At 44.3% G+C, this 24,605-nt stretch overlaps 1 protein-coding gene across 4 annotated transcripts in view; it reads right to left on the bottom strand.

Annotated features, from left to right (window-relative positions):
- NKAIN2 (sodium/potassium transporting ATPase interacting 2) overlaps positions 1–24,605 on the bottom strand; it is an 875,273-nt gene that overhangs the window by 137,188 nt on the left and 713,480 nt on the right. For all 4 annotated transcript variants that reach the window (XM_053284541.1, XM_053284517.1, XM_053284532.1 and 1 more), the window contains one exon: positions 20,103–20,303. In XM_053284541.1, coding sequence (XP_053140516.1) covers positions 20,103–20,303 — 201 coding nt within the window. The remainder of the gene's footprint in view (positions 1–20,102; positions 20,304–24,605) is intronic.

Here is a 24,605-nt window from a genome sequence, read left to right as displayed (position 1 = left end):
ACTGGATTTAGTCTTCTGTTCGGATCAGGGGGGTGTTCCGTGGGTGGGGGATCCAGTGGTTACCCCATTGTCATGGACGGACCACTACCTGGTTAAGGTTGGTATCACGGTCACAATCCACCCCTGCAGGGGTGATGGACCTATTAGGATGGTCCGCCCAAAAAGGCTGCTGGACCCAGCAGGTTTCCAAAAGGCCTTGGAGGGTTTCGATGTTGGTGCGGCCGGTGATTCTGTCAATGCCCTGGGGGAACCTGGAATAGAGAACTCACCAGGGCAGTAGATATTATTGCTCCTAAGTGTCCCTCCAGGCCTGCTTCTAAGATGGCCCCCTGGTACACAGAGGAGTTGCGGGGGATGAAGCGGCTTGGTAGGCAACTGGAACGCAAGTGGAGTAGAACTCAGCTCGAATCTGACAGGATGCAGCATTTGAAGACCTACGTGATGGTAGTGTGTGCAGCAAAAAAGCACTTTTGGTCGGCGCGCATTGCATCTGTGGGTTCACGTACGGCAGAGTTATCCCGGGTGGTGAGGAGTATAATCTCTGCTCCTTCTGCCTCAAATCAGCTCCCGGAGAAATTCTGCTGTGATGCCTTTAGTGGGTTTTTTGCAGATAAAATCTCCTGTATTTGGGCCAACTTAGACTCCACTATTTCTGCAGGGTCTGTGAAGGAGGTAAACTGCGATCCCTCTTGCAGTGCTAGATTGGATCAGTTTCAATCTGTAACTCCTGATGATGTGGACAAGCTGCTTGGAGTGGTACGGCCTGCCACTTGTTTTCTGGATCCTTGCCCAACCTGGCTGCCACAATCTAGCGGAGAGATTCTTGGAGATGGCCTAGTTAATATCATAAATGCATCGCTGAGGGAGGTTAGGATGCCTCCCTGTTTGAAGGAGGCAATAGTTAGACCTCTTCTTAAGAAGCCTTCCCTGGATCCCTCAGCGATGGATAGTTATAGGCCAATCTCCAATCTCCCCTGGCTGGGCAAGGTAATCGAGAGGGTGGTGGCTAACCAGCTCCAGGTGGTTTTGGAGGAAACTGATTATCTAGACCCATTTCAAACTGGCTTTAGAATGGGCTATGGGGTTGAGACAGCCTTGGTCGGCGTGATGGATGACCTTTACTGGGGAATCGACAGAGGGAGTGTGACTCTGTTGGTCCTCTTGGATCTCTCAGCGGCGTTCGATACCATTGACCATGGTATCCTTCTGAGTCACCTGGGGGAGTTGGGAATAGGGGGCACTGCTCTGCAGTGGTTCCTTTCCTATCTCTCGGCTAGATCCCAGATGGTGGAGCTGGGTGACAGTCGCTCCTCAAAGCAGGAGCTGTTATATGGGCTCCATTCTGTCACCAATGCTTTTCAATATCTACATGAAACCTCTGGTCATCAGGAGATTTGGTGCTGGGAGTTATCAGTATGCTGATGACACCCAAATCTACTTCTCCCTCCCTTCTTCAGGAAATGGCATTCACTCTCTAAATGCCTGCCTACAGGCAATAATGGGCTGGATGAGGGATAACAAATTGAAGCTGAATCCAAGAAAGACAGAGGTGCTCATTGTGGGGGCTCAGAATCTGAGGAGTGAGTTAGATCTTCCTGTGCTGGATGGGGTTACACTCCCCCAGAAGGAGCAGGTGCACAGCTTGGGAGTACTCCTGGACCCAGGCCTCACCCTGGTTTCTCAGGTGGAGGCCATGGCCAGGAGTGCTTTCTGTCAGTTTTGGCTGATTTGACAGCTGCGCCCATTCCTTGAGGAGGAGGACCTCAAAACAGTGGTACACCAGCTGGCAACCTCCTGGCTTGACTATTGCAATGCGCTCTATGTGGGGCTGCCTTTGTATGTAGTTCGGAAACTTCAATTAGTTCAGAATGCGGCAGCCAGATTGGTCTCTGGGGCAACCCGGAGAGACCATATTACGCCTATTTTGAAACAATTGCACTGGCTGCCGATATGTTTCCGGGCAAAATACAAAATGCTGGTTATTACCTTTAAAGTCCTGAACAGCTTAGGACCAGGTTACCTTAGAGAGCACCTTCTTCTGTGTGATCCCCACCACACATTAAGGTCATCTGAGGAGGTTCGTCTCCAGTTACCACCAGCTTGTCTGGTGGCAACTTGGGGGGGCCTTCTCTATAGCTGCTCTGGGGCTGTAGAATGCGCTCCCTGTGGAAATCCGCAATTTGAATTCTCTATTAGCCTTCAGGAGAGCCCTTAAAACATATTTGTTTGGCTTGGCTTTCCAGGGTTTTTAAATCTGTTTTAATATTCTAACCCAATGTTGGGGCTTTTAATCACTGTAATTGTTTAATTGTTGTTTTTAAAATGTTTTAAAATTGTTAATTGTTGTTATATTGTTTTTAATTTGTTTTAGCTTTTTACTGTTTTAGTGGTTTGTTTTAATTGTAAACCGCCCTGAGCCATTTTGGAAGGGCGGTATACAACTCTAATAAATAATAAATAATAATAATAGCAGTTCTCCATATGTGTGACTTCACTTTTCACACGTTACCCAAGAAACACAAAAATGGAGGCAGGTCACCTATTCAACAGTAGCACCCAGCTTGTGGAACTTCAGAGCAATTGAGCAACAGTGGAGCCCACTTGGCCTTCTCATTGAGGAGATTCTCACGATCCATGAAAAGCGGGCTAAGGGAGCCAAGCCCGCTTTTAGTGGATCGTGTGCTGCCACGGGAGCCGTGCGGCTCCTGGCAGCAAACTCAACTAATTCCTTCTTCCCTTAGCCGAGGTTAGCAGAGCTTTTGGATTGTGTGTTGCCGTGATGCGGCTCTGTGCCACAGCAACTCATGAGTAGACCCCCGACTGGGAAGCAAAAAAGCAGCCTCCCGGCTCAGGGGTCTCTCCAGTATGTTCTACGCACTCGCGCAGAGCATGCTGGAACTTCTGGGGGCCACGTGGCCCCCCAACTCCCAAGCCCCCGCCGGCTCCATGATGGAGCTGGCAGTTGTGTGGGTGGCCACAGTGGCTGCCCAGGCAGGGCTTGCTGCTTGTCTGTGGGGAGAGCAGGCTTAGCCCTGCAAACCCTCCCCACAAACCCTCTGGAGGCGGGTCTCATTGATCGTGAGACCCGCCTCATTGTCTTCTCATTATCTTTTCCTTAAGCATCTTGGTTGAAGTTTGTTTTAAAAATCCATTTAAAGATTCATATTTCCCTAATAGAGCAAAAATGTTCTCCCATTGGTTGAGATGATTATGACATCAGTGCTGCTCAATCTCTCTATTCGAGGGAGGCTGGAAGAGGTTACCAAGCACAATTAGTGCTTAAAGCTCAATGATGTCCCCCATATAAATAAAAGTAGTCATGTCCCCTAAGGGGGACATTGCTATAATGAGGACAAAATCTGTCCTCTACCCAGGTACTGGGAGTCTTGGCCTTCACAGGTGGGTGTAAGCTGTTGTACAGCAGCCTTTCAGTGGTTCTTGCAATATACAAGCTCTCTCCATACACAGCCCACTTGTCATTATGAAACACATCTTGCCCATACATTATAATAATGATTAACTGCAAGATAACATGATCGCAGTCCGAGCCTTGATTCCCTGAGTCCTTGGCATGAAATTTATTGCAAAGCTGACAAAAATGTTTAATTATTTCATTTGGTCCCCTCCAAACCCATTTCAAAATTGAAGCTACTTTTTAAAATATCAAGAATTGGGTTTAAATATGAAATTCCCTATTAAAAGCAGAATGTTGAGTAAATCAGACCTGACAAACATTATGTTAACATGGTGAGTTTCTTTTTCAGTACTTCCGCTGCTAATGATGTGTTCCTTAATATTACTGTCCAGCAGGTGCAGCAATATACTCTGCTCTGAGGCAATGTCACACAGCAGCCTAAAGCGGAGGTCACTGCTTTGCTAATAAGACATGACAGTGTTATTGCATTATCAGTGTGTTGAGCCTCATACCCTCCTTACATTGTACTAATTTCACTTGTTTTTGACTGAAGGACTAGTCTTTCTGCAACACCTATCTATATCAGTTAGAACCAATTGTTCGGCCTTAAAAAAAATGTATTGACCTAGCAAAGAGCTCCATCTTAATCAAATAAGATTCTTTGTTCTTCTCCTATGCCCAGAGGGACCAAACCTGATTACAAAAGATCTTGGTTCATTTAACCTGACAAATTATTACCAGTCTGTAGAGTCACAGAAGGCCTCAGTGAGTTCTCTTCAATACCTTCCATGGAAATTCTCCAGATGCACTTTCACTTGAAAGCCAGATGTATGTACATCTCTTTTCTAAAAGCCAGCATAAAAGCTGCTCATTTCATCACAGTTTGTCCAGGATATATAGATAGCACCTGTTGTTTTAAAAGCTCTAGCTGTATTTGATTGATGGAAGAATAATGAAAATTCCTTCCAGCAAAAGCATACTCCTGCAATCACACTCTACTCTCACCTTCACATTTTGAGTACTATATTTCTTACTCTCGTCTGAGAAGCGCTAATCGAAAGAAGCATAATAATGACATGCAACAGAAACTCCATGTTTAATGTTTCTGGCACAAGAGCTAAACTTCAGACCGTCATCTGCAGTGTTTTCAGTTGGGAGCATGCTTCTTCTGCACCAGCATGTTTAGCCCTATTTGCATCTTCCCTCCTGAGAAATCATTGACAAGCAGGGGTGCATATGTGTCAAATGTCCCCATTTTAGCTCAGCCATAATTTATTTTTAAAACTATTGTTCGCTTTAAATAGCTCTTCTTGATCATGGTGATGTCATGACACAGCCAATCAGATCTAGCTACATGGTGGCAGCATCACTCAGGGCAAATAAAAGTAGCTCTAGGGTTGTACACAAAACTGCTTTGCCTGGTTCAGTTTGAATCCATACCAGATCCGAACCAGACCAGGCATGTTCGGGTTTGGCACCCCTCGAGTTTGGCCCTGGTTCGTTTCAAATCTGAGTCGGTTCAGGCCCAGTCTGAGGGTGGCAGGGACAGTAAAATTGATTAGAAAAAGTAATGACTTATCACCGCTGAAGGCCACAGAGGCATTGGGAGGTGCTGTGGCAGCCGGGGGGGTGGGGTTCTGACAGCTCCCCCTCCCCCACCAGCCTTCCCCCAAGTCTCCCTTGGCCATTTCAGCTCTTTGTGTTGCAGTGGCCATTTGGGGGGCCAGTGCGCATGCCTGGTGGCCCCAAAATGGCTACCACATGTGTAGAGGGCCAAACTGACCCAGGGATACTTGGGGGTAGGCCAGTGGCAGGAGGAGAAGCTGCCAGAGAACCCCGCGTGGCTGCCACATCACTCCCTGAGGCCACCGCAGCCCATGGCAGTGGGTTACAAGCCCACTGTCATTACTTTTTCAAATCAATTTTACCACCCCCACCACCCCTGAACCAGGCCCAGACCAGCTCACCCAGTTCCGTTCGACCTTGAACCGAACCGGACCCGGCTCGAGGTTGAGTCTTCAAGCCAATCCGGATCTATTTTGAGCCGGCTCGCACAACCCTAGGTAGCTCAGAGTGAAAGTAAAAAGCATCCATATACAAATAACTAGGGTTGACAACAAAAGCAAACTGTTGTGAAAAGGTAAGCTTTGCAGGGGGGTTTGGTAAACAGTTCAGGGTTACCAACAGTCCCATTTTTGGGCCAAAAATGTTTGCTTCTAAATTTTCAGCTTAGCACTAAAGTAAAATAATTACACTGTGCTTAATAGCAGTCGTTTCCCGTAAAGAACCAGAATTGTTAACTTGATTACAGGATTTTTTTTTAAAACACAAAGGAAGGTTGAATAGTATCATGGTGATTCTTGTAATGTATTACTTTAGTTTCAATGCAAGAGAAGAAAAATTGCAGTCAATACATAGCACATAATATAGGAAGGCACTCAGCAGGATCAATATGGAAATGGCCAGTCTTTATATGAATTATTTTCGTTGGATGCATTTAAGTTGTTAGTGATGATGTATTTACAGTATATAAAGAAGGACTTTTGCCAACTGATTTTTCAGGATACTATGGCTGAACTATACTTAATAGTACACATTAACACATTTACTTATACATGTAAAAACAATCTGAAGTGGAACAAATAAATAAAAACGGCTGACATTTCAGACTAACATAGCATTGTTGTTATGGGCAAGGGGTGAAATTTACTGATCTTCCCTTCCTTGAAGCAGGGGCATAGGGAGCTTGGCTGTGACCGGAAGACAAAGTCAGCCCCCTGCGACTGACCTCAGACAAAAGGGGCAAGGCCAATGCCAAGGATGGGGCCCATCAGCCCCGGAAAAGCTTCCCTTCCCCAGTCAGCGGTTCATGAATCACTGACTGGGAGCTCCTTTCCCTTTTCGAGGAGGCAGGGAAAGGAGCTCCCAGTCAGCAATTCAACAAACTAAGACTGGGGAAGGGAAACTAGGCTGGGTGGGTAGGTGGTCAGGGGAAGGGAAACTAGGTGGGGTCTCAGCATTGGCTGTGCCCCCTTGCATCTGATGTTAGATGCAGGGGGTGGGGGCAATGCCCAGGAGGAGGTCCATTTAGATCCTCTCCCATCCCTTCCCAGTCAACATTTCATTAAAATGCTGGTTGGCTGGGTTCCCTCCCACTCCAGCACAGAGAGCATTTCAGTGTGGGTGCATGGAGCCTCATTTCTAAAGCCATAGTCATATACCACATGATGATTTCTAAAGCCATCATCATATACCAGATGATTATCTAGACCCATTTCAAACTGGCTTCCAGGCTGGCTATGCGGTGGAGACTACCTTGGTCAGACTGATGGATGATCTCCAATTGGCAATTGACAGAGGAAGCGTGACTCTGTTGGTCCTTTTGGACCTCTCGGCGGCTTTCACTACTATCAACCATAGTATCCTTCTGGAGCGTATGAGGGAGTTGGGAGTGAGAGGCACTGCTCTGCAGTGGTTCCACTCCTACCTCTCGGGCAGGTTCCAGATGGTGTCCCTTGGAGACTGTTGTTCTTCAAAATCTGAACTATGGTGTCCCTCAGGGCTCCGTATTGTATCCGATGTTGTTTAACATCTCCATGAAACCGCTGACATCATCAGGAGATTTGGTGCAGGGTGTTATCAGTATGCTGATGACACCCAAATCTATTTCTCCATGTCAGCATCATTGGGAGAGGGCATAACCTCCCTAAATGCCTGCCTGGAGTCAGTAATGGGCTAGATGAGGGATAACAAACTGAGACTGAATCCAGATAAGATGGAGGTACTCATTGTGCGGGCTCAAAACGCAAGGGACGATTTTGATCCGCCTGTTCTGTATGAGGTCATACTTCCCCAGAAGGAACAGGTACGCAGTCTGGAGGTGTTTCCGGATCCAAGTCTCTCCCTGGTGTCCCAGGCTGAGGCAGTGGCCCAGAGGTGCCTTCTATCAGCTTCAGCTGATACGTCGCCAATTTCTTGAGATAGATGACCTCAAAACAGTGGTACATCTGCTGGTAACCTCCAGACTGGATTACTGTAATGCGCTCTATGTGGGGCTGCCCTTATACGTAGTCAATTACAGTTGGTTCAGAATGCAGCAGCCAGGCTGGTCTCTGGGTCATCTAGGAGAGACCATATTACTCCTGTATTGAAGGAGTTACTCTGGCTGCCGATATGTTTCCGGGCAAAATACAAGGTGTTAGTTATAACCTATAAAGCCCTAAACAGCTTGGGCCCTGGGTATTTAAGAGAATGTCTTCTTCGTTATAAACCCCACCGCCCATTGAGATCATCAGGAGAGGTCCGTCTGCATTTGCCACTGGCTCGTCTGGTGCCTACTCAGGGATGGGCCTTCTCTGTTGCTGCCCCGAGGCTTTGGAATGTGCTCCCTAGTGAAATAAGAGCCTTCCCATCTCTGACAATTTTTAAAAAGTCTTTAAAGACGCATCTGTTCACCCAGGCTTTTAACTGATACTGTTTTGATTGTTTTTAATGTTGTTTTAGAATATTGTTTAAAAACTTTTAAATTGTTGTGTTTTAAATTTCTTGTTTTTGTTTTTAACTAATGTTTTAATGTTTTATATTGTTGTAAACCACTCAAAGACGTAAGTTTTGGACTGTATGAAATATAATAAATAAATAAATAAATAAATACATACATACATACATACATACATACCAGACTGTACAAAGGCTTATATGGTATGGAAGTTAAGATGGGTACCTTAACTTGCAATTTCCATTTTTTTAGAACATGAGTAAAAATGTAAAGCATCTTAACTCTAATTTTAAACCAAAGATTTTTGGATTACTGAATTTCCAGGTGATTTAAAAAGGAAAAGCTGATTAGACACTATGGGGGAATAGGGGAAGAGCCTACCTAAACCACAAGGTAGAACTTCCTAATATTGAGTTGAACACCAAAAACTTTGTAAAACCTTCAACTAAGATAAAATCACACTCCCCACTGTCTTAAAAATTAAATGAAATTAGTTGTTTCAGTATTAGTGACAGTGTGATCCCACCTCATGATTATTCAGTAGTGAATAATGACACAAAAAGAAGCAGGTAATTTGTGTTCACTTGAAATCCTTACTTCATTTTTTCTTTTTCTTAAATTAAAAAAAAACCATACACACTCACACACACCAAGAAGACTAATAAGTAAAAATAACAAATGCTTGTGTCCAAAACTACAGATTCTCTTCCCAGAAATTTCCCATAAGCCTCACAGTTCTCCTGCTTGATTTAATTTCCTTCAGGATGGTGTTATCAGTAAAATAGTGTTAAGCCTTAAGCCAATCTGACTGAAATAGCAGGCCTTAACCCTCTCAATTGTGCCTTTTTAGCATATTTAGGGAGGTGGGTCTCAAGATCTGCTTTGGCTGGGATTGCGGGGAGAGCGGGCTAAGCCCGCTCTCTCCACAGACAAGCAGGGTGGGAACCCTGGGCGGCTGGATCGGCTGCCCACATGACTGCCAGCTCCGTGATGGAGCCAGCAGGGGCTGGGGAGTTTGGGGGCTGCATGGCCCCCGGAAGCTCCAGTGTGCCCTGTGTGAGTGCGCATGGCATACTGGAGAGACCCCCGGAGCCAGGAAGCGGCTTTTCACCTCCTCTCCGGGGGCCTACTCGTGAGGAGCCGTAGCGTGGCTACTCATGATTTTGAAAACAAGGTTTGCGGAGCGCTCACTCCGCTAACCCAGTTTAAGGGGAGGGGTACTTAGGCGGGTTAACCACCTGCTTGCTCCATGGCTCACACGGTCAGACTAGCCTCAGTGACTCTTAGAGGTGAGTTGCATGATCGGTGAGACCCACCGTAAGGGGGTCTGCAGGGAGAGTGGGCTTAGCCCACTCTCCCCACAGACAATCAAGGCTGCAGACCTGGGCAGCTGGACTGGCCCCCTACATGACTGCAGGCTCTGTCACGGAGCTTGCGGGCGTTGCGGGGATCGGGGGCCGTGCTGGCCCTGGAAGTTCCAGGATGTCCCGCGCAAGTGCGCCGGGCATGCTGGAGAGACCCCTGAGCCCAGGAGGCTGCTTGCAGCCTCCCAACAGGGGTCTCCTCATGTGTTGTCATGGTGCGGAGCTGCAGCAATACATGGTTGGAAAACCTGGGTTAGTAGAGCACTCGCTCTGCTAAGATGGGCTAAGGGAGGGGTATTTAAGTGGGTTACCCGCTTTGGGGAAACTGGGCTCGCCTGCAAGCCTGGTGGTTCCCACAGTCTGTGGAAAGCAGACTAAGCCTGCTTTCCATTGATCGTGAGAATTGCCTCAAAGTCTGCTTTATGAGCCCCTAGAGAACAAAAGCACCCTCCCCAATTTTTGAAACCCCAACTCTTTTAAGGGACGGAGACCTATAGAAGCCCTTATATCTTCTTCTTCTTGTTCCTTTACTCGGGACACACAGGCCTTGGGCAGAAGCCCTCTCCCCCCCTTTCCAGGGCTTGTTTTGGGGCTAAAGTAGAGCTCTGAGGAGCTGATATGAGCTCTTCTGGCCTCGGCTCTTCTTCCTCTTTTAATAAAGTGGTGGGAAGTTTCAATGATCCTTATTCGTGTCTGCCTCTTTTCCTTCTGTCTAGAAAGTAATATATTTTAAAAGTTGTACACAAGGGACGTAGCTTCTGAGCATAGATGGAACAGATTTCTTCCCTTTAAGCCTCAGGCCTCCACTTAATGGCTTAATGGCTAATGGCTGATAGGATAATGGCTTACTCAAAGTAGTCTCATTGAAATTAAAAGGACATCAGGCATTCTTTTAATTAAATTATTTTTAAAATTTCAGTAGGATTACTTTGAGTAATGTTCCTTGTTATGCCAGTCGCTATCTCTTTCTCGCTGTATCCCCTACAAAGTAGGAGCGGATGGATTATTGGCATTTTTTGTTTTAAATATTCTAACAGATCTTATGCCCTGTGAGATGCTTTAGCTAATGTCTGATTCTATGAGAATAATCTGTCTGCTGGGTGGGGTGCTGGTGACTTTACCTCACAGAATTTTTACGTTGTTTGCCACTAATATTTTTTAAAGGACCTTTCCATTATTCTCCCTGCCCGAAGACCATTTTTCAGAGATTCTTGAACTGTTCCCTGATTATATGGAAGCACGTCCCACTGAGTTTACTTCCTTCTAAGTGTTCACAACTGCTTCCATATTCACTGGCAGTTAGGCTCTCATGCAGAACTTCCATGTTCAAGAGCAGTCTACATCAGAGTGATGGTTTCTTGTTGCTGGGTGGGAATGGCTTTTAGAATTTCCTTGAGGTTCCTCCTTCAGAACTTCCTAGCATGGGGCCCTTGGTCCCAATCCTATACATTTTTACTCAGAATTAAGCCCCCCCCCAATGGGTCCCCCCCCCATGCTTTGCTGAGGGTCTGGGAAGAAGTAAAAAAACAGAACCCACATTCCTGCCTAAGATCTCTGCTGGTCCTGATTCCTATGTGTATTTACTCAGAAGTAAGCTCCAGTGGAATAAATGGACTTACTTTCTAGTATTTTATTCTGTCTCCCAATTTAACTTATCTCTCCTGCACCCCCAACCTTCTTTACGGATAGCTCATTGAGTTTCTTCAAATCTAGCAGGAGCACCACCTCTTCGGAGAATATCTCAAGGTCTGAGCTTTATTATCAAACTGGACAGTTACCATATTCTGTTTAGGGGTTTGTTTCCAGTACAGTCATGATGTAACCAAGAGATTTCAGGTTCAGCTTCAGTTCTGGTTCACTGAAAAAAAGTCTCGGAATTATTTTCTGGCTTCCAGTTTGCTTTGACCTCCAGGCTTCATTTCTTTTTTTGTCCCCATGCAAAACAAGAAAAGGTTCATGGTAGTACGTTTCTGTGCAAAAAGGAGTGTTAAAAGTCTATGAAAGAGAGCAGGGACTCTTGATAATCTCTGCATTCCACCTATGAGTTATCCATATGATTATGCATTTGTACTGCTGCTAAATCTTTGCAGTTCTGTTTTATTGATTCTCTAGTTTTATGAGGGGTTTTTTTTGTTAACTGATTTTATATGATTTTTATTGTTGTAAGTTGCCTTGAGATTCTTAAGAGGCTCAATGAGGGAGGAATATAAGAAGGAATTTCATATAATAAATAAATAAAGATTTTATTATGGCCATTTCTGAACACTAGGAATTTTAAATTAAATTGTTTCTTAAAAAAAAAAGTCTATAAAGCCTTTGAAAAAATGAAGGTTTAACTCGAACAAATTTACAGCACAATTAATGTTTTCATTAACTTTATATTAAACATTCACAACTTTTTTGTTCATATACCAGCAGTACCCTATATTTTGGATATGAAAAACAGTGGATTACTCTACATAAATGACAAGTGGAATCATTTTTGTGGGCATTATTTCAAGTTTAAGGCATTTTTTTTCTCTTTTTACATAAATTAATTATTTTCAGTATTATCTGAATCTCACAAATGAACTTTAAATAGTTTAAGGAGTCAAAGGCAGAAGACTTCCAATGAGGGAGTGAAACTTGTTCCCTTCCCATAACAGCAAGAACATGTTGTGCTTCCTATTCGATGTGTTTCTTTATAATGTAAGTGTGTATACTTCTGTATTATCCCTCCGCTCCTGTATAGTACAATGCACACACTTCCAGTTCTGGGCAGTGGCGTCACTTCCATGAAGCAGGGTGAAGCAGGCATGGGTGCAAGGAGGGGCACAAGGGTGCCACCACAGAGGCCATCCACCATCCACTGCTGTCACCCTTCCTTGCCCTGATGGAGCATGCTGTTTATTTTTTCCTCCTTGCTGGCTGAGATGCACCTCTTCTCACCCCGCCCCTGATTCTTAACTTTTGCTATGAAAACCCCTGGCACCACTGCCTGGATTGGTGGCATATTCTGAGAGCACACAGAGTCTTGTCAGCATGGTCTGAGCACCTGCAGATGAGGTAGGGCATCAAATAGTCCTTGGCTTTAGGCAACACACTGTCTTGAACTGCTTCTGGTTCTGAGCCATGCTTTGTTGAATATCGTAAAATGTTCTGGGTTTAGAAGGTTTTAAAAATTATAAAATGGGTTCTTAAAATTATGTTATGGGTACGAACTAGTGTTCAACTTGTTGTGGTCTGTAGTTGAAAGAAATCATACTTAGGTTTTCCAAGATTTGTGACATGGAGAGCAGAACCCTCTACCTCTAAGATCAAGCAAACATATATTGGCCCAGTTGAGATGTAACAGGAAACCAGAGGTTTCTAACCCGAATGTCCAAATTCGGGGAAATTGAGTTTGCAGGGGAAAGTGACCTGCAGTTTTCCTTCCAAACTCCACTCTGAATCTTCGGTCAGAATGGAGTTTTGCTGCTGAATTACATTTGAACACTGGGACTGCAGTTTGGTCCCCACAGAATGGGAGTTGAGGGAAGAAGCTCGTCCCTCACAGCTCAACTGGCTGTGCAGGCTGTCCTTCAGGAAAGAAGGAAGCCCACACAGCCCACTCCATCGCCTCTCTGCAGTCTCACTGTCTGCAGAGAGGCAGCTCTCCCCAATGTCTGAACCGGACTAGAGAGTTGTTCTTATGACGGAGGAAATTCTAGTCTAGAACTCTCTTGGGAACTATGCAAAACTACTCACTCTTTCAAATTCCCCCCTTGGTCTCTCTTACCCAGATATTGGAATTTCTGTTCCAATAGCTGGCTAAATGGGTAGAGTATTTCTGGATAACAGTTATTTGAGGCTAGTGATGATCCCTCATTGAATATGTAAGAATAGTACGGTAAGGAACAATAGGCTTTCTACTCAGACATGCTCACGTGAGGGAAATGATCACTGAGTCATCCCTGCTGAGCTGCATGGGTGCACTCCTCATGAAACTATTCTATATTTCTGGTAGATTACTTCGCTGCCACCAAGCACTCAATATTTTTAGAGATTGGACTGCCTGGGCAAGAGTGCTTTAGTTTGGGGTACTCTCTTTACCTTATTAGTGGGCAAATATAAAAAACCTGTTCTTCACGTATATGCCTGCATGTGGTGAGAGTTAGCAATAGCTGGCTTGTGATCCATTTGGAGACAGTTTGCACTAGAGCCTTCCCCTCCCTCCCACTGAGAGTTAACCAAACACTCTGTGAGGGCTAGAAAAAACAGAGAAAAACAATTTATTAAGTTGCTACAAACTAGTTGGTCTTAAGCTTCAGCTTTTTGGTTGCACTTAGAAACACTTAGTTGCTTACAAGAGTATTTCAAAACAGCCATATCTTTTTTAAGGTGGCATGTAGGTAATTCAGTTACTCAGTTGCAGGAAAACAGAAACTTAGGTATGCAAAGCAACACACACACACACACACACACACACACACACACACACACACACACAATTTCTAATGCAAGTCTAACTAAAAATACTTTATCCTACTCTAAACTTCCGAAGCCACCAGCCTTGGCTTCCCTCCCTGCTTGAATCTCACCAAAACCCTGGTGAGAACAAGCCTTCTGCAATTCTGTATCACAATAATTTGCAGACTCACCCCAAGAGAACTTGGCCAGACTCCATTGTTCCTCTCTCACCTGGGTCACACCCTTCTTCTTCCTAACAATCCCCAGGAACCCTTTCGACCTGCCCCACCTGTAAATCAATTGGGTCATGACTTAGGGTTTCCAGTCTGTCAATCAAGGTCAACTACTCCCCCCCCCCCGCCAGTTAATTCTATTAGTTCTGGCTGGCTGTCCACTACAAGTGCAATAAAAGTTGTGGCTGGCACCAAATTAAAGACACCTTCTGTTGCTGTTTTGAGAGACATAATTTTAGACTTCTTCATAGTCAGTAAAATGATATGGGTGCAACCTAGTGAAAGTTACTTGTGACTAAGTCTGCAATTCTAAACACATTTATCAAAGAGTAGATGGCAATGGTAAACCCCTCCTGTATTCCACCAAAGAAAACCACATGGCTCTGTGGTTGCCAGGAGTCAACACTGACTCGACTGCACAACTTTACTTATTCTTATTGAACTCAGTAGGACTTCCTTCTGAGTAAACACACTTAGGCTCATGCTACAAGTCCTATTGGCCCTGAAGGGATGGAAGCACTAATTGTGCACTTTAATACAAGTGATTTCAATAAGACCCCCCACACACCTTTTATTTCTTTTGCATTTTTCAGATTTTCATCTTGTGAGTATATTGAATGAATATGGAAAGTTCCACTGGACTATGCACAGTGCAGTGATTTTGTACATTACATGCTTGTTTTGCTAACCTTGAACAGGGCTACTGCTGAAGACTGGAAGGACAGCTCAACCAAGATTTTATTGCAAAGGAAATATATATGCCTGCTAACCTAGTAGAGTTTGAAAATGAAATTGTGACTTTGAAACAGAGGGCCAAAATCAATAGCCATTAAGTGAATGAGGATATTTTAATGTATGGAACAATATGTGTTAAGATACTTTTATCACCAAACCAGCTCATACCTCAGAAATTGGGTTTGGTCAAATAGAGGAGCCAAAGACAGACAGAAGTATCCATCACTTTGCCTCACATTACATGACCACAAACCTGAGGCTGATTTGTGGTCAAAAGAAGCTAAATCAAGCAAAGTTACTAGGGAGAATTTGGTAAGTTAGAAATGACAGACATATGTACAAATTCTTTCATTTAAATATCTCCTATTTGTAGAAATAGAGAAATGCTTGCAGCAAATGAAAGAGGCAAGAGAAAAACTCTCAAGCACACTAGGTAGAATCTGAGGCCGAGTTCAGACAAAAAGTGAAACCACAGGTAGGCTTACCAGACATTAACCTCAGAAGCCAAGAATCATGCCACAGATGGTCCAGCAGTTGCAGTTTCATTCCCTTCACCAGCAATCCCCCTCCCTCTTCCTCTTCGCCCAGCAACCATTGGTTGTGAAATGAGGGGGTGGGTGCTCACGGGATCAGCTTCAGTGTAGCAAACTCCAGGTTGCCACTTTCAGATGGCACAGTTGGGTCAGTGGATTCCAGCAACCTGCCCTGCTTCAAATCGAGGGTTCATTCTGCCATTTGGAAGCAGTAGCAGATAACAAGAAGTGCCAACTTCAAGTTAGTATAACAGAGAGTTGATGTGTTGTCTGAATGAAGCCCAAGTGTCTCATTTCCTCCATGTACAGATAGCAGGGGATGGATAGCCACCTAACAAGATTCCAGGAGAACCCTCCCTTTCCTAAGTAATGATGCTCTGTATGTTGGGCACACTGCTGGCATGCCATACATGCTGCAATATGCCTGGCCTGGTTACTAGAAAGCACGAATGGCTTTATCTTCTCCAGCCTTCACCATACTTGAAGCAGGAATTGTGCTGAGCGAGGAGACTGGGGAAGAACAGGCTGCTGGGTCCTCGCAGGTGATGTGCAGGACAGTCTTCATTTAGTACTTGGCACACTGCAGTGTATGTGACACAACAGTTGCAGGCCTGGCATCGGGCAGCCAAACTAAGGAAGGAAGCCCACACTTATCTTAGACTAACACTTCTCTTAGAAAGTGCCTTCTTCTGCATGATCCCCACCACACGTTAAGGTCATCTGAGGAGGTCCGTCTCCAGTTACCAATGGTTCGTCTGGTGGTGACTCACAGGCAGGCCTTCTCTGTAGCTGCTCCTGGGCTATGGAATGCACTCCCAGCAGAAATCCGTAATTTGAGTTCATTACTGTCTTTCAGGAGAGTCCTTAAAACCTATCTGTTTGGCCTGGCCTTCCAGGATTTTTAAACTGCTGTAAACTGTTTTCAGGTGTTTTAAATGTTTGCCCTGGTTTTCCAGGGTTTTTAGCTGTTTGAATGTTTAATTAGTTTTATTCTGTTTTTATAGTTTTGATTTTAATTGTTAATTGGTTTTAATTGTTTTTATTCAATTGTAAACCGCCCTGAGCCATTTTGGAAGGGCGGTATATAAATAAAATAAAATCAAATCAAATAAATAAATAAATAAATAATAAATGCTATAATGAACTCTCCACACCCTGCTCCTTATAAGCAGAGGGAGCAGGTCACTTTCCATGTATCTACATGAATAGGTACATTATTTGCATATAGAATCTCCTTGTATACATTATTTGCATTCTGCATATATTGGTAGACAGTGGCGTATCTAGGGTAGGGCAGGCAGGGCATGTGCCACAGGTGCCACTTGAAGGGGGGGCACCATTTTTTAAAATTATTATTTTTAAATGGCCACTGAAAACAAAATGGCCACTGCGCATGCTCAAATGGCCTCTGTCAGGCCCTAGGCCATGCCAGGCCTCGCAGAGGCCATTTCAGCATGCATTGTGGTTATTTTGCTTTCAGCGGCCATTTTTAAAAAAGTTATTTTTTACAAATGGCCACCACACATGCTCAAATGGTCCCTGCGAGGCCCTAGAGCCCAACGGGGGGAGGGGGAACCTTTGCAGACCCCCCCATGGCCTTTAGGAAGCCCCCCGAAGGGGCTACAGGTAAAAAAAAAAGATTTAATATAAGTCACTGTACACATATTCAGTTTGGCACTATGTACAGAGAATCAGGGCTTGTGAATAATGAGCTGAAGCTTATGAACTAGCATTGTATTCATTTGCTCTTACTTCGCTTGTGATAAGTAAGTTAAATGTGATGTCTTAATAATATGGCTATTAATGGTGAGTTTGTCTTTGAATCAGTGTGAAATCCTTAATATTAAGGCCCACTGGGAGTTTCCTGCTCTCTTTCTATCATTTTAACTGTCTTTCTGACATACTAGAATATATTCCAAGCAGTGACACAGTTTACTCTGCATATCCTTTAATTATTTTCAGAGTATCTGGGAAAAGTCAAATTCTCCATTTATTTTTAAAACTCATGTAATAGTGATGCTACAATGCACAGTAGAGAATTAGACAGGCACTTCTGTTTAGTTTCCCAAGTACACCTCCACATAGTATTTGGTATTTCATGAGCCCCAGCATACTGAAATTTGTAGTTTTCCAGCATTTTTTGGTCTGGCCACGTCCACTGCTAAATAGTTTTTGAAATATTAAAATTAAAAAGATTGACTTGTATTTTTGAGCTGATATTATCTGAAAGATGGGTGTCAGATGTTTGGAAGGGGGCACAATTTCAGTGCTTGTCCTAGGCGCTCTTTTCCCTAGATACGCCTCTGTTGGTAGATCTCAAACTTTATTTTTTTCAGTGTTTACTCAATAGATTAAACAAAAACTACACCAGGCCAAAGTAGAATATCGGTAAAGAAATAAGGATGGACACCGTAAAACATTGTTTTGTAATACTGTAGAATATGCTATATACTGACTATATATGCCGAGTTCAGATACAGCATGAAACCGGAGGTTGGAGAACGCACAGTTTCAATTTCAAACTGTGATTTGTAGCACAGATGTGTGTCCAACTACAGATGTGTGTCAACCTCCAGTTGCAGGAGAGGGGAGCTCTTCCCTGCTGCCTGGCCTCTGAGGCTGATCCTCGAAAAGCTCCATGGCCAGACTGTGGGAAAAGTGTCAGTATGTCAGTGGTTTGGCCACGATTTCCAAGTGGGAATGCCGAGTGCAATCGTGCATTTTCTGAGCGTTCTCCCAGCCCTCGGTATGAAAATGGCATTTAGACTTCTTTAAATGCCATGTCATGCCAGCACCTCTTCTGACAGCAATGGCACCACCACTCACCAAAGAGCCCTGCGCTCACATAGTCCTGCACAAGCACAATTCCAGGGGGACTGGGGGGCACTATTCCCCTGTTACTCAGGAAAGGTTGGGGGACATGAAGACATCCTAGGACACATGCAGATGAGGGAGGGCAAAGGATGCTAGGGGTTCTGTCCGATTGTAACTTGGGATGATGTTCCGAGGGGTGAGCCTAGCAAAGCAGTCCATGCAGACCCAACCAACGTCCAGCTCCACTGGTAGCATGAGAGGGCCAGTCCACTGGGGAGGCCCATGTGGCTTTGAGGGCACTCGTCTACCGTCAGACTGAATGCTTATGAATTGAGGCAACCCACCTATGGGGGCTGCGCTTGTGTGGGGCCCCCAGCTCTCCATGGTAAAAGAACAGAATCTCTGCAAACAAAACCCCAAAACCCATTTCCCTGTGAAACCTTGCCCATGCCCAAAGGAGATTTTGATGCTCCATGTGTCATGGACTGGCTACCTGTGCAGATGGGGGAGACACTGGGATGGACCTTTAAACCCATTCAAAATTCCTGGGTTCAGTCTGGTATTGTATGATATGTAGATCAGGAATTCATGGGAGAGCAGAACCCTTGCTTTCTAGCAACCCTGGGACAGCAGGGTTACCGATTTGAGGCAATTGACCATCGTCGCCAAGACTAGGAGAACAGTTGCCAGAGTACCCTTCCCCATTGCTTTCCTCCACACAGCAACCAGGCTCGATATCGAGCCCCAATGGCCTGTCACTCCCGAGGTTTAAACAATTCCTTTAAAATCAAGAGAGTGCCCTAATGCCTTGCGAGTTGGGTAGTAGTTGGCTCCCAGGGCACCTTACCGCCCTATCTGTTTTGGTGCCCCTAGGTGCTACCATAGGGAATAAAGGGGCAGTTCGACTCCCCATTCTTCCCTAAGGCACACATGCACCCTGCTTGTCAAATAGAAAACCACATTGACTCTGTGGTTTGCTGCATGGGATGGGGAGTCTGCTGTTTGGTAAACCAAACCCCTAGATAAGCGAGTATAACTTGTAGCATGGTGGTTTCAATTTCATGACCAAGGTCCAGTTCAGATGTAATGCAAAATTCTGGTTTACCACTACTTGAAAGAGCTTTAGGGAGCTCCAGGCCTATGCATGTCCCTCCCCTTTATAATTTTTCATACACACAAGGAAAATTAAAAGTATTGCTTGCAGCTGAAGAACAAATCATCCTCAAGTTTCACATTATATATGAACTTGTGGAACTGTGATTTGTTCACTAAGTAGAGTTAGAACAAACCAAGGTATCAAACCACATGGCTTGTTCTAGCTCTGTTTAGTTAACAAACTGCATTCCCCAAATGTGTACATAATGCAAAACTGCGGTTTGTTTTAAAGAGAAGCCGTTTTCACTCTTTTCTTCCTGAGCACAAGAGGAGATGGAAGGGGAGAATGCATGAGCAGCTACCTTAGGTGCAATTAATCAGAGTTTATGGGATCCTCTTTTTCTTTTTCTTTTTATAGGCAACCCAAATTTCAAGTAGAAAAATCCTTTGCAATTATTTAAAAACCGGTATCAGTATCTTTTCTATTGAACATATTCAGACTAGTGGTGTAGAACAAAATCTTCAGTTTGAAAAGAGCATCAGGAAACCATACACTGCAACTGAGAATCATCCATACTTTGAAACAAGCAGGTAGTCACAGAGGATATTCACACAACTGTTTGTGAGGGTGGGGGAGGGGAATGCTGTGAAACCTTCACTTCCCCCAGATGATCCCTTGGACGTTGCTGGGAGTTCATATCACACTCCCAAACATTCAGCGCTGCACCAGGCAGCACAGAGCTCTGGGTACCGGGACGACACGTGGCACTGCTAAACCTGCATTCTATACAGCTGACAGTTTTTCTGTACATTCTGTTTTGCAGTAGAAGAACATTTTCGCCTCTGCTGATATGAGAGAACCAGCAGAGGGGAAAACATTTTGTGAATACTGAATACATGTGCTCAAAACTAAAGTGGGGGGGGGGGATAACTGGATTGCATGTTGAGAAATGGACCAGAAGGGTGCTGAAGAAAGAGATTACTTACTGCAAGAAAAATCTGTAAGGAACTGTGTGCCACTTCTATATATTGGTATTCAAGAACACACCCTGAGACAGTGATGTAGCGGTGGTCCTCTGGGGCCCAGTCTGGGGCTGGGGTCACAGATGTCACCGTGCAGCCTGGACCATTCTCCATCCACCAAGAACGGTGCATTGAGATATTGAAGGTCAGAATAAGATCTGTTTCCTAGCAAAAGGAGAAAGAAAACAATGGAGGCTCAGAATTAGGTATAATTGGTTAACACAGGTATCTAGACCCATTTTTTAAATGTATGAGGACTAAAACAAGTACAGATGTAAAATTATCATTCACACATTCAGATTGAAATGTAAAAATTCAAATTTTAATCTGAATTTGCAATTCAGGTGCAAAATTCCAATTGTCCCTTTCTAATTTACCTTCAAAGCAGAAGTCCTATTCTCACCACTTATCTAGGGTGAGTGAACACATGTAAAGAGAGGCATGATCATGGTGCCAAGTTCTATCCCCCTTATTGGGCATGTCTGCATGAGGGTCAATGCATGGACAACTGTATGTTAGAAAGGCATTCTCCACAACAAGGAATTCTGGAAATCCAGGGTTTCTGGCCACAGGAAAAGAACCTATGTGTATTGTTGTGCATACTCCACACAGACCTTTAAGTGGATGTGTATAGATTTGTGTTTTCTGTTAGCAGGTATGCATGTTCTATAGGTGTAGGGGTGTGTGTGTGTGTGTGTGTGTGTGTGTGTGTGTGTGATGAATGTATTTATAAAATGGATGCAAGAGGCATAGTGAAGACATATGCTTTCATAAAAAGAAGCACCATGCTCCCCCTCAGGTTTCCCACTCCCAGGGGTGCTGTTAGGCATGAACCTGGGGGCCCAGGTCCATGTGCCCCCTCTCCTAGAGGGCCCCATGATATTCACAAAGGGAAAAGAGAGCCTCTTTTATATTTCCAGAATGGCTTGGCCTAGAGTCTGAAATTTGGCACAGATGTAGGACAGGGTATCAGGACTTGGTGCATTTATTTTAAAGAGGATTGGTCAATCCAGTACTTTAAATGGTTTTTTTGAGGGGTGCTTTTTTTTTAAGTGCAAAAAAAGTCCTATAAGTCGTTTGTTTCATGGCAGAAAATTACAAAACTGGAACTGAAGCTCTCCCTTTGACCATCATTCCACCCCCATGTGGAGAAATCTGCCCATTGCCTTCTTAAAAAATACCATGCCTTCAAAAATATCACCCCCTTTTCAAGCCCCCTTTTATCTTTCCAAAATGGCTTGGCCTAGAGTCCTGAAACTGGGCACAGGTGTATGGCAGGTTAGCAGGACGCTGTGTATTGATCTTGAAGCAGATTTGTCAGTCCCTTGATTCTAATGATTTTTTTAAATTCAAAAAATAAAATAAAATAAAATAAGTTCTTGTTTTTAAAATAAATTAAGACTTGTTTCATAGCAGAAAATTACTAAAACGTCTGGAACTGAAGCCTCCCCCCGCTGCCGCCCGGACCAACATTCCACCCCATGCGAACGATTCTGCCCTTTACCTTCACAAAAAGGAGCAACCTGCACCCCCTCGGGTGTGTAGCCCAAGTATACACATGACCCTGTACCTGGGCTAAAGCGAGTGCCCTTTTACCCAGGTAAAAGCCCAGGTACAAAACCTGGGCTTGCGAGGGAGGCAGCGCCAGGATAGGGCTCGATCCCAGTGCAGGACACAAGCAGCCTTACCCAGGTAGGGCTTCCTAACCTGGCTTGGGTTGCTCGTGTGCATAGCCTTGACAATTCTTTAAAGAACAAATACACTATGCTCATGTTAGTTTCTGATCCAAAAGGTCTGCATGAGAACTGTGAAGAAAGGGGCATGTGTCGTGGTTGTAATTTGTTTTCTGGGACATGTGTCCCAGTTAGTTTGTGAATGGTGGGGGTGGGGGTGATGGTGGTTGTTGTTGTGTTATTATTAAGCTATCATCATCATCATCATCATCATCATCATCATCATCATCATCATCATCATCATCATCATCATACTCCCGCTAACTTGGCAAAGAGGCACCTTTTAATGTGGTGATTCTCTTTATTTAGCAAGAGGAGAGTAACTGGCCCTATCCACCCCCAGCACAGTACCTCCAGTGACTGTTGCTGGTGTCTATCTTATGTTTCTTTTAGACTGTGGGCCCTTTGGGGACAGGGAGCCATCTTATTTATTTATTATTTATCTGTATAAACCACCCTGAGGCATTTTTAGAAGGGCAGTATAGAAATTGAATAAATAAATAAATAAATAAATAAATAAATAAATAAATAAGAAGAAGAAGAAGCAGCAGCAGCAGCAGCTGTGGCAGAAAAAGACCAAAATAATCCCAGTGGTAATTGGCGCCCTGGGTGCAGTTCCAAAAGACCTTGAAGAGCACCTCAACACCATAGGGGCCACAGAAATCACCATCAGCCAATTACAAAAAGCAGCTTTACTGGGAACAGCCTATATTCTGCAACGATATCTATAACAACTGACAAGAAAATTCAGCCATCCCAGGTCCTTGGGAAGGACTCGATGTCTGGATAAAACAAACCAGTCAATAACACCTGTCTGACTGTGTAAACAAGAATAAAAAATAATAATAAGCGATATAGTAGTGATATAGCAATGAAGTTTGGACTAGACAAATGTGCTGCATTAATAATGAACAGAGGAAAAATAAGAAAAACAGAAGGAATAGAACTGCCTAATGGAAGCAACATCAAGAACCTGGAAGAGAAAGAACATTACAAATACTTGGGCATTCTCCAGGCTGATAACATCACACACACTGAAGTGAAAAGAAAAATTGGAAGTGAATACATCAGGAGAGTTAGAAAAATCCTCAAGTCCAAACTCAATGCCAGGAACACCATACAAGCCATAAACACCTGGGCTATACCTATTATCAGATACAGTGCAGAATTAATAGACTGGGCCCAGGCAGAGCTAGAGACGCTAGATCGTAAGACCAGGAAAATAATGACGTTTATTCTGAGGTGTGAATTCTCATTCTATCATAGCAAATGAGATTTTTTTCAATTAAACAACTCTCATGACCCCACTTTCACTTTTTCACACTCTCAATTACTATGAATATGAGGAAGTAATCAATTTAGCACACTTCACCTTATGAAGACAAACCTCAGAAATTCACCAAAATTCACCCCTCTGCCCAATCACTCTGAAATTGGGGATGGGTGGTAGCCTCCACCCATTAGGCACTATCTACCAGCCCACCCCACTCCTTTGGGGCAGATCCACTTTCTGCCCCCAATCTGCCCCAAGACACCAAAACTTCAAATATTCCCCAAAAATCAGCCCTCTGCCCAATCCCCCTGAAATTGGGGTGGTAGCCTCCACCCATTAGGCACTACCACCCCACCCCACTCTTTTGGGGCAGATCCACTTTCTGCCCCCAAACGGCCCCAAAGTCACTAAAACTTCAAAAATTCTCAAAAAATCAGCCCTTTGTCCAATCCCCCTGAAATTGGGGTGGTAGCCTGCACCCATTAGGCACTACCACCCCACCCCACTCCTTTTGCCCAGATCCCATTCTATGCCCCCAAACTGCCCCAAAGTCACTAAAACTTCAAAAATTCCCCAAAAATCAGCCCTTTGCCCAATTCCCCTGAAATTGGGGTGGTAGACTCCACCCATTGGGCACTACCACCCCACCCCAAAATTTTGCCCCTGGGCCCCTTTCCCCCCCGAATCGATTCAGATTCGGATTCGGATTAAATCCGAATCTGAACCGAATCAAGGGTGATTCGGGTGGCCCATATTTGGGCACAAAACAGAACAGGGGTGATTTGGTTCGGGTCCCAAACCGAATCACCGAATACCCGAATTGCACACCCCTAATTGAAAGGCTGTGGCAGAAAAAGACCAAAATAATCCCAGTAGTAATTGGTGCCCTAGGTGCAATTCCAAAACACCTTGAAGAGCACTTCAGCACCATAAGGGCCACAGAAATCACCACCAGCCAATTACAAAAAGCAACTTTACTGGGAACAGCCTATATTCTGCAACAATATCTATAATAATAACAGCAATAATATTGATAATAAAATTCAGCCATCCCAGGTCCTTGGGAAGGACTCGATGTCTGGATAAACAAACCAGTCAATAACACCTGTCTGACTGTGTAAACAACAACAACAACAATAATATTTGCAATTGCACTCTGGCCCATACATATGGGTTTGTGGTGAAATGTATATATACGGAAAGGATGCTTATTTTGTGGGGGAGGGGGCCCTCCGTAAGCTCATTAGGCACAGGGTCCAAAATTACCTGGCTGCACCTCTGCCTACTCCTGTTCCCACTGCAATCTGATTCCAAGAATGGCTTCTCTGCACCCCATTCTGTGATTTTCCATAACACTTTGCAATGTAATGCTTACTGATGAAAGTCATTTTCTAAGGCACTGTGGCTGTTTCATGTATTTTTACTGACAACAAAGTCCCCCAACAGCTGTCACATACAGTA

Source organism: Hemicordylus capensis, chromosome 1, assembly GCF_027244095.1.
Source record: "Hemicordylus capensis ecotype Gifberg chromosome 1, rHemCap1.1.pri, whole genome shotgun sequence".
Lineage (NCBI taxonomy): Eukaryota > Metazoa > Chordata > Lepidosauria > Squamata > Cordylidae > Hemicordylus > Hemicordylus capensis.
The sequence above is the reverse complement of the archived record's forward strand: the minus strand, read 5'-3'. Positions and strand labels throughout refer to the sequence as shown.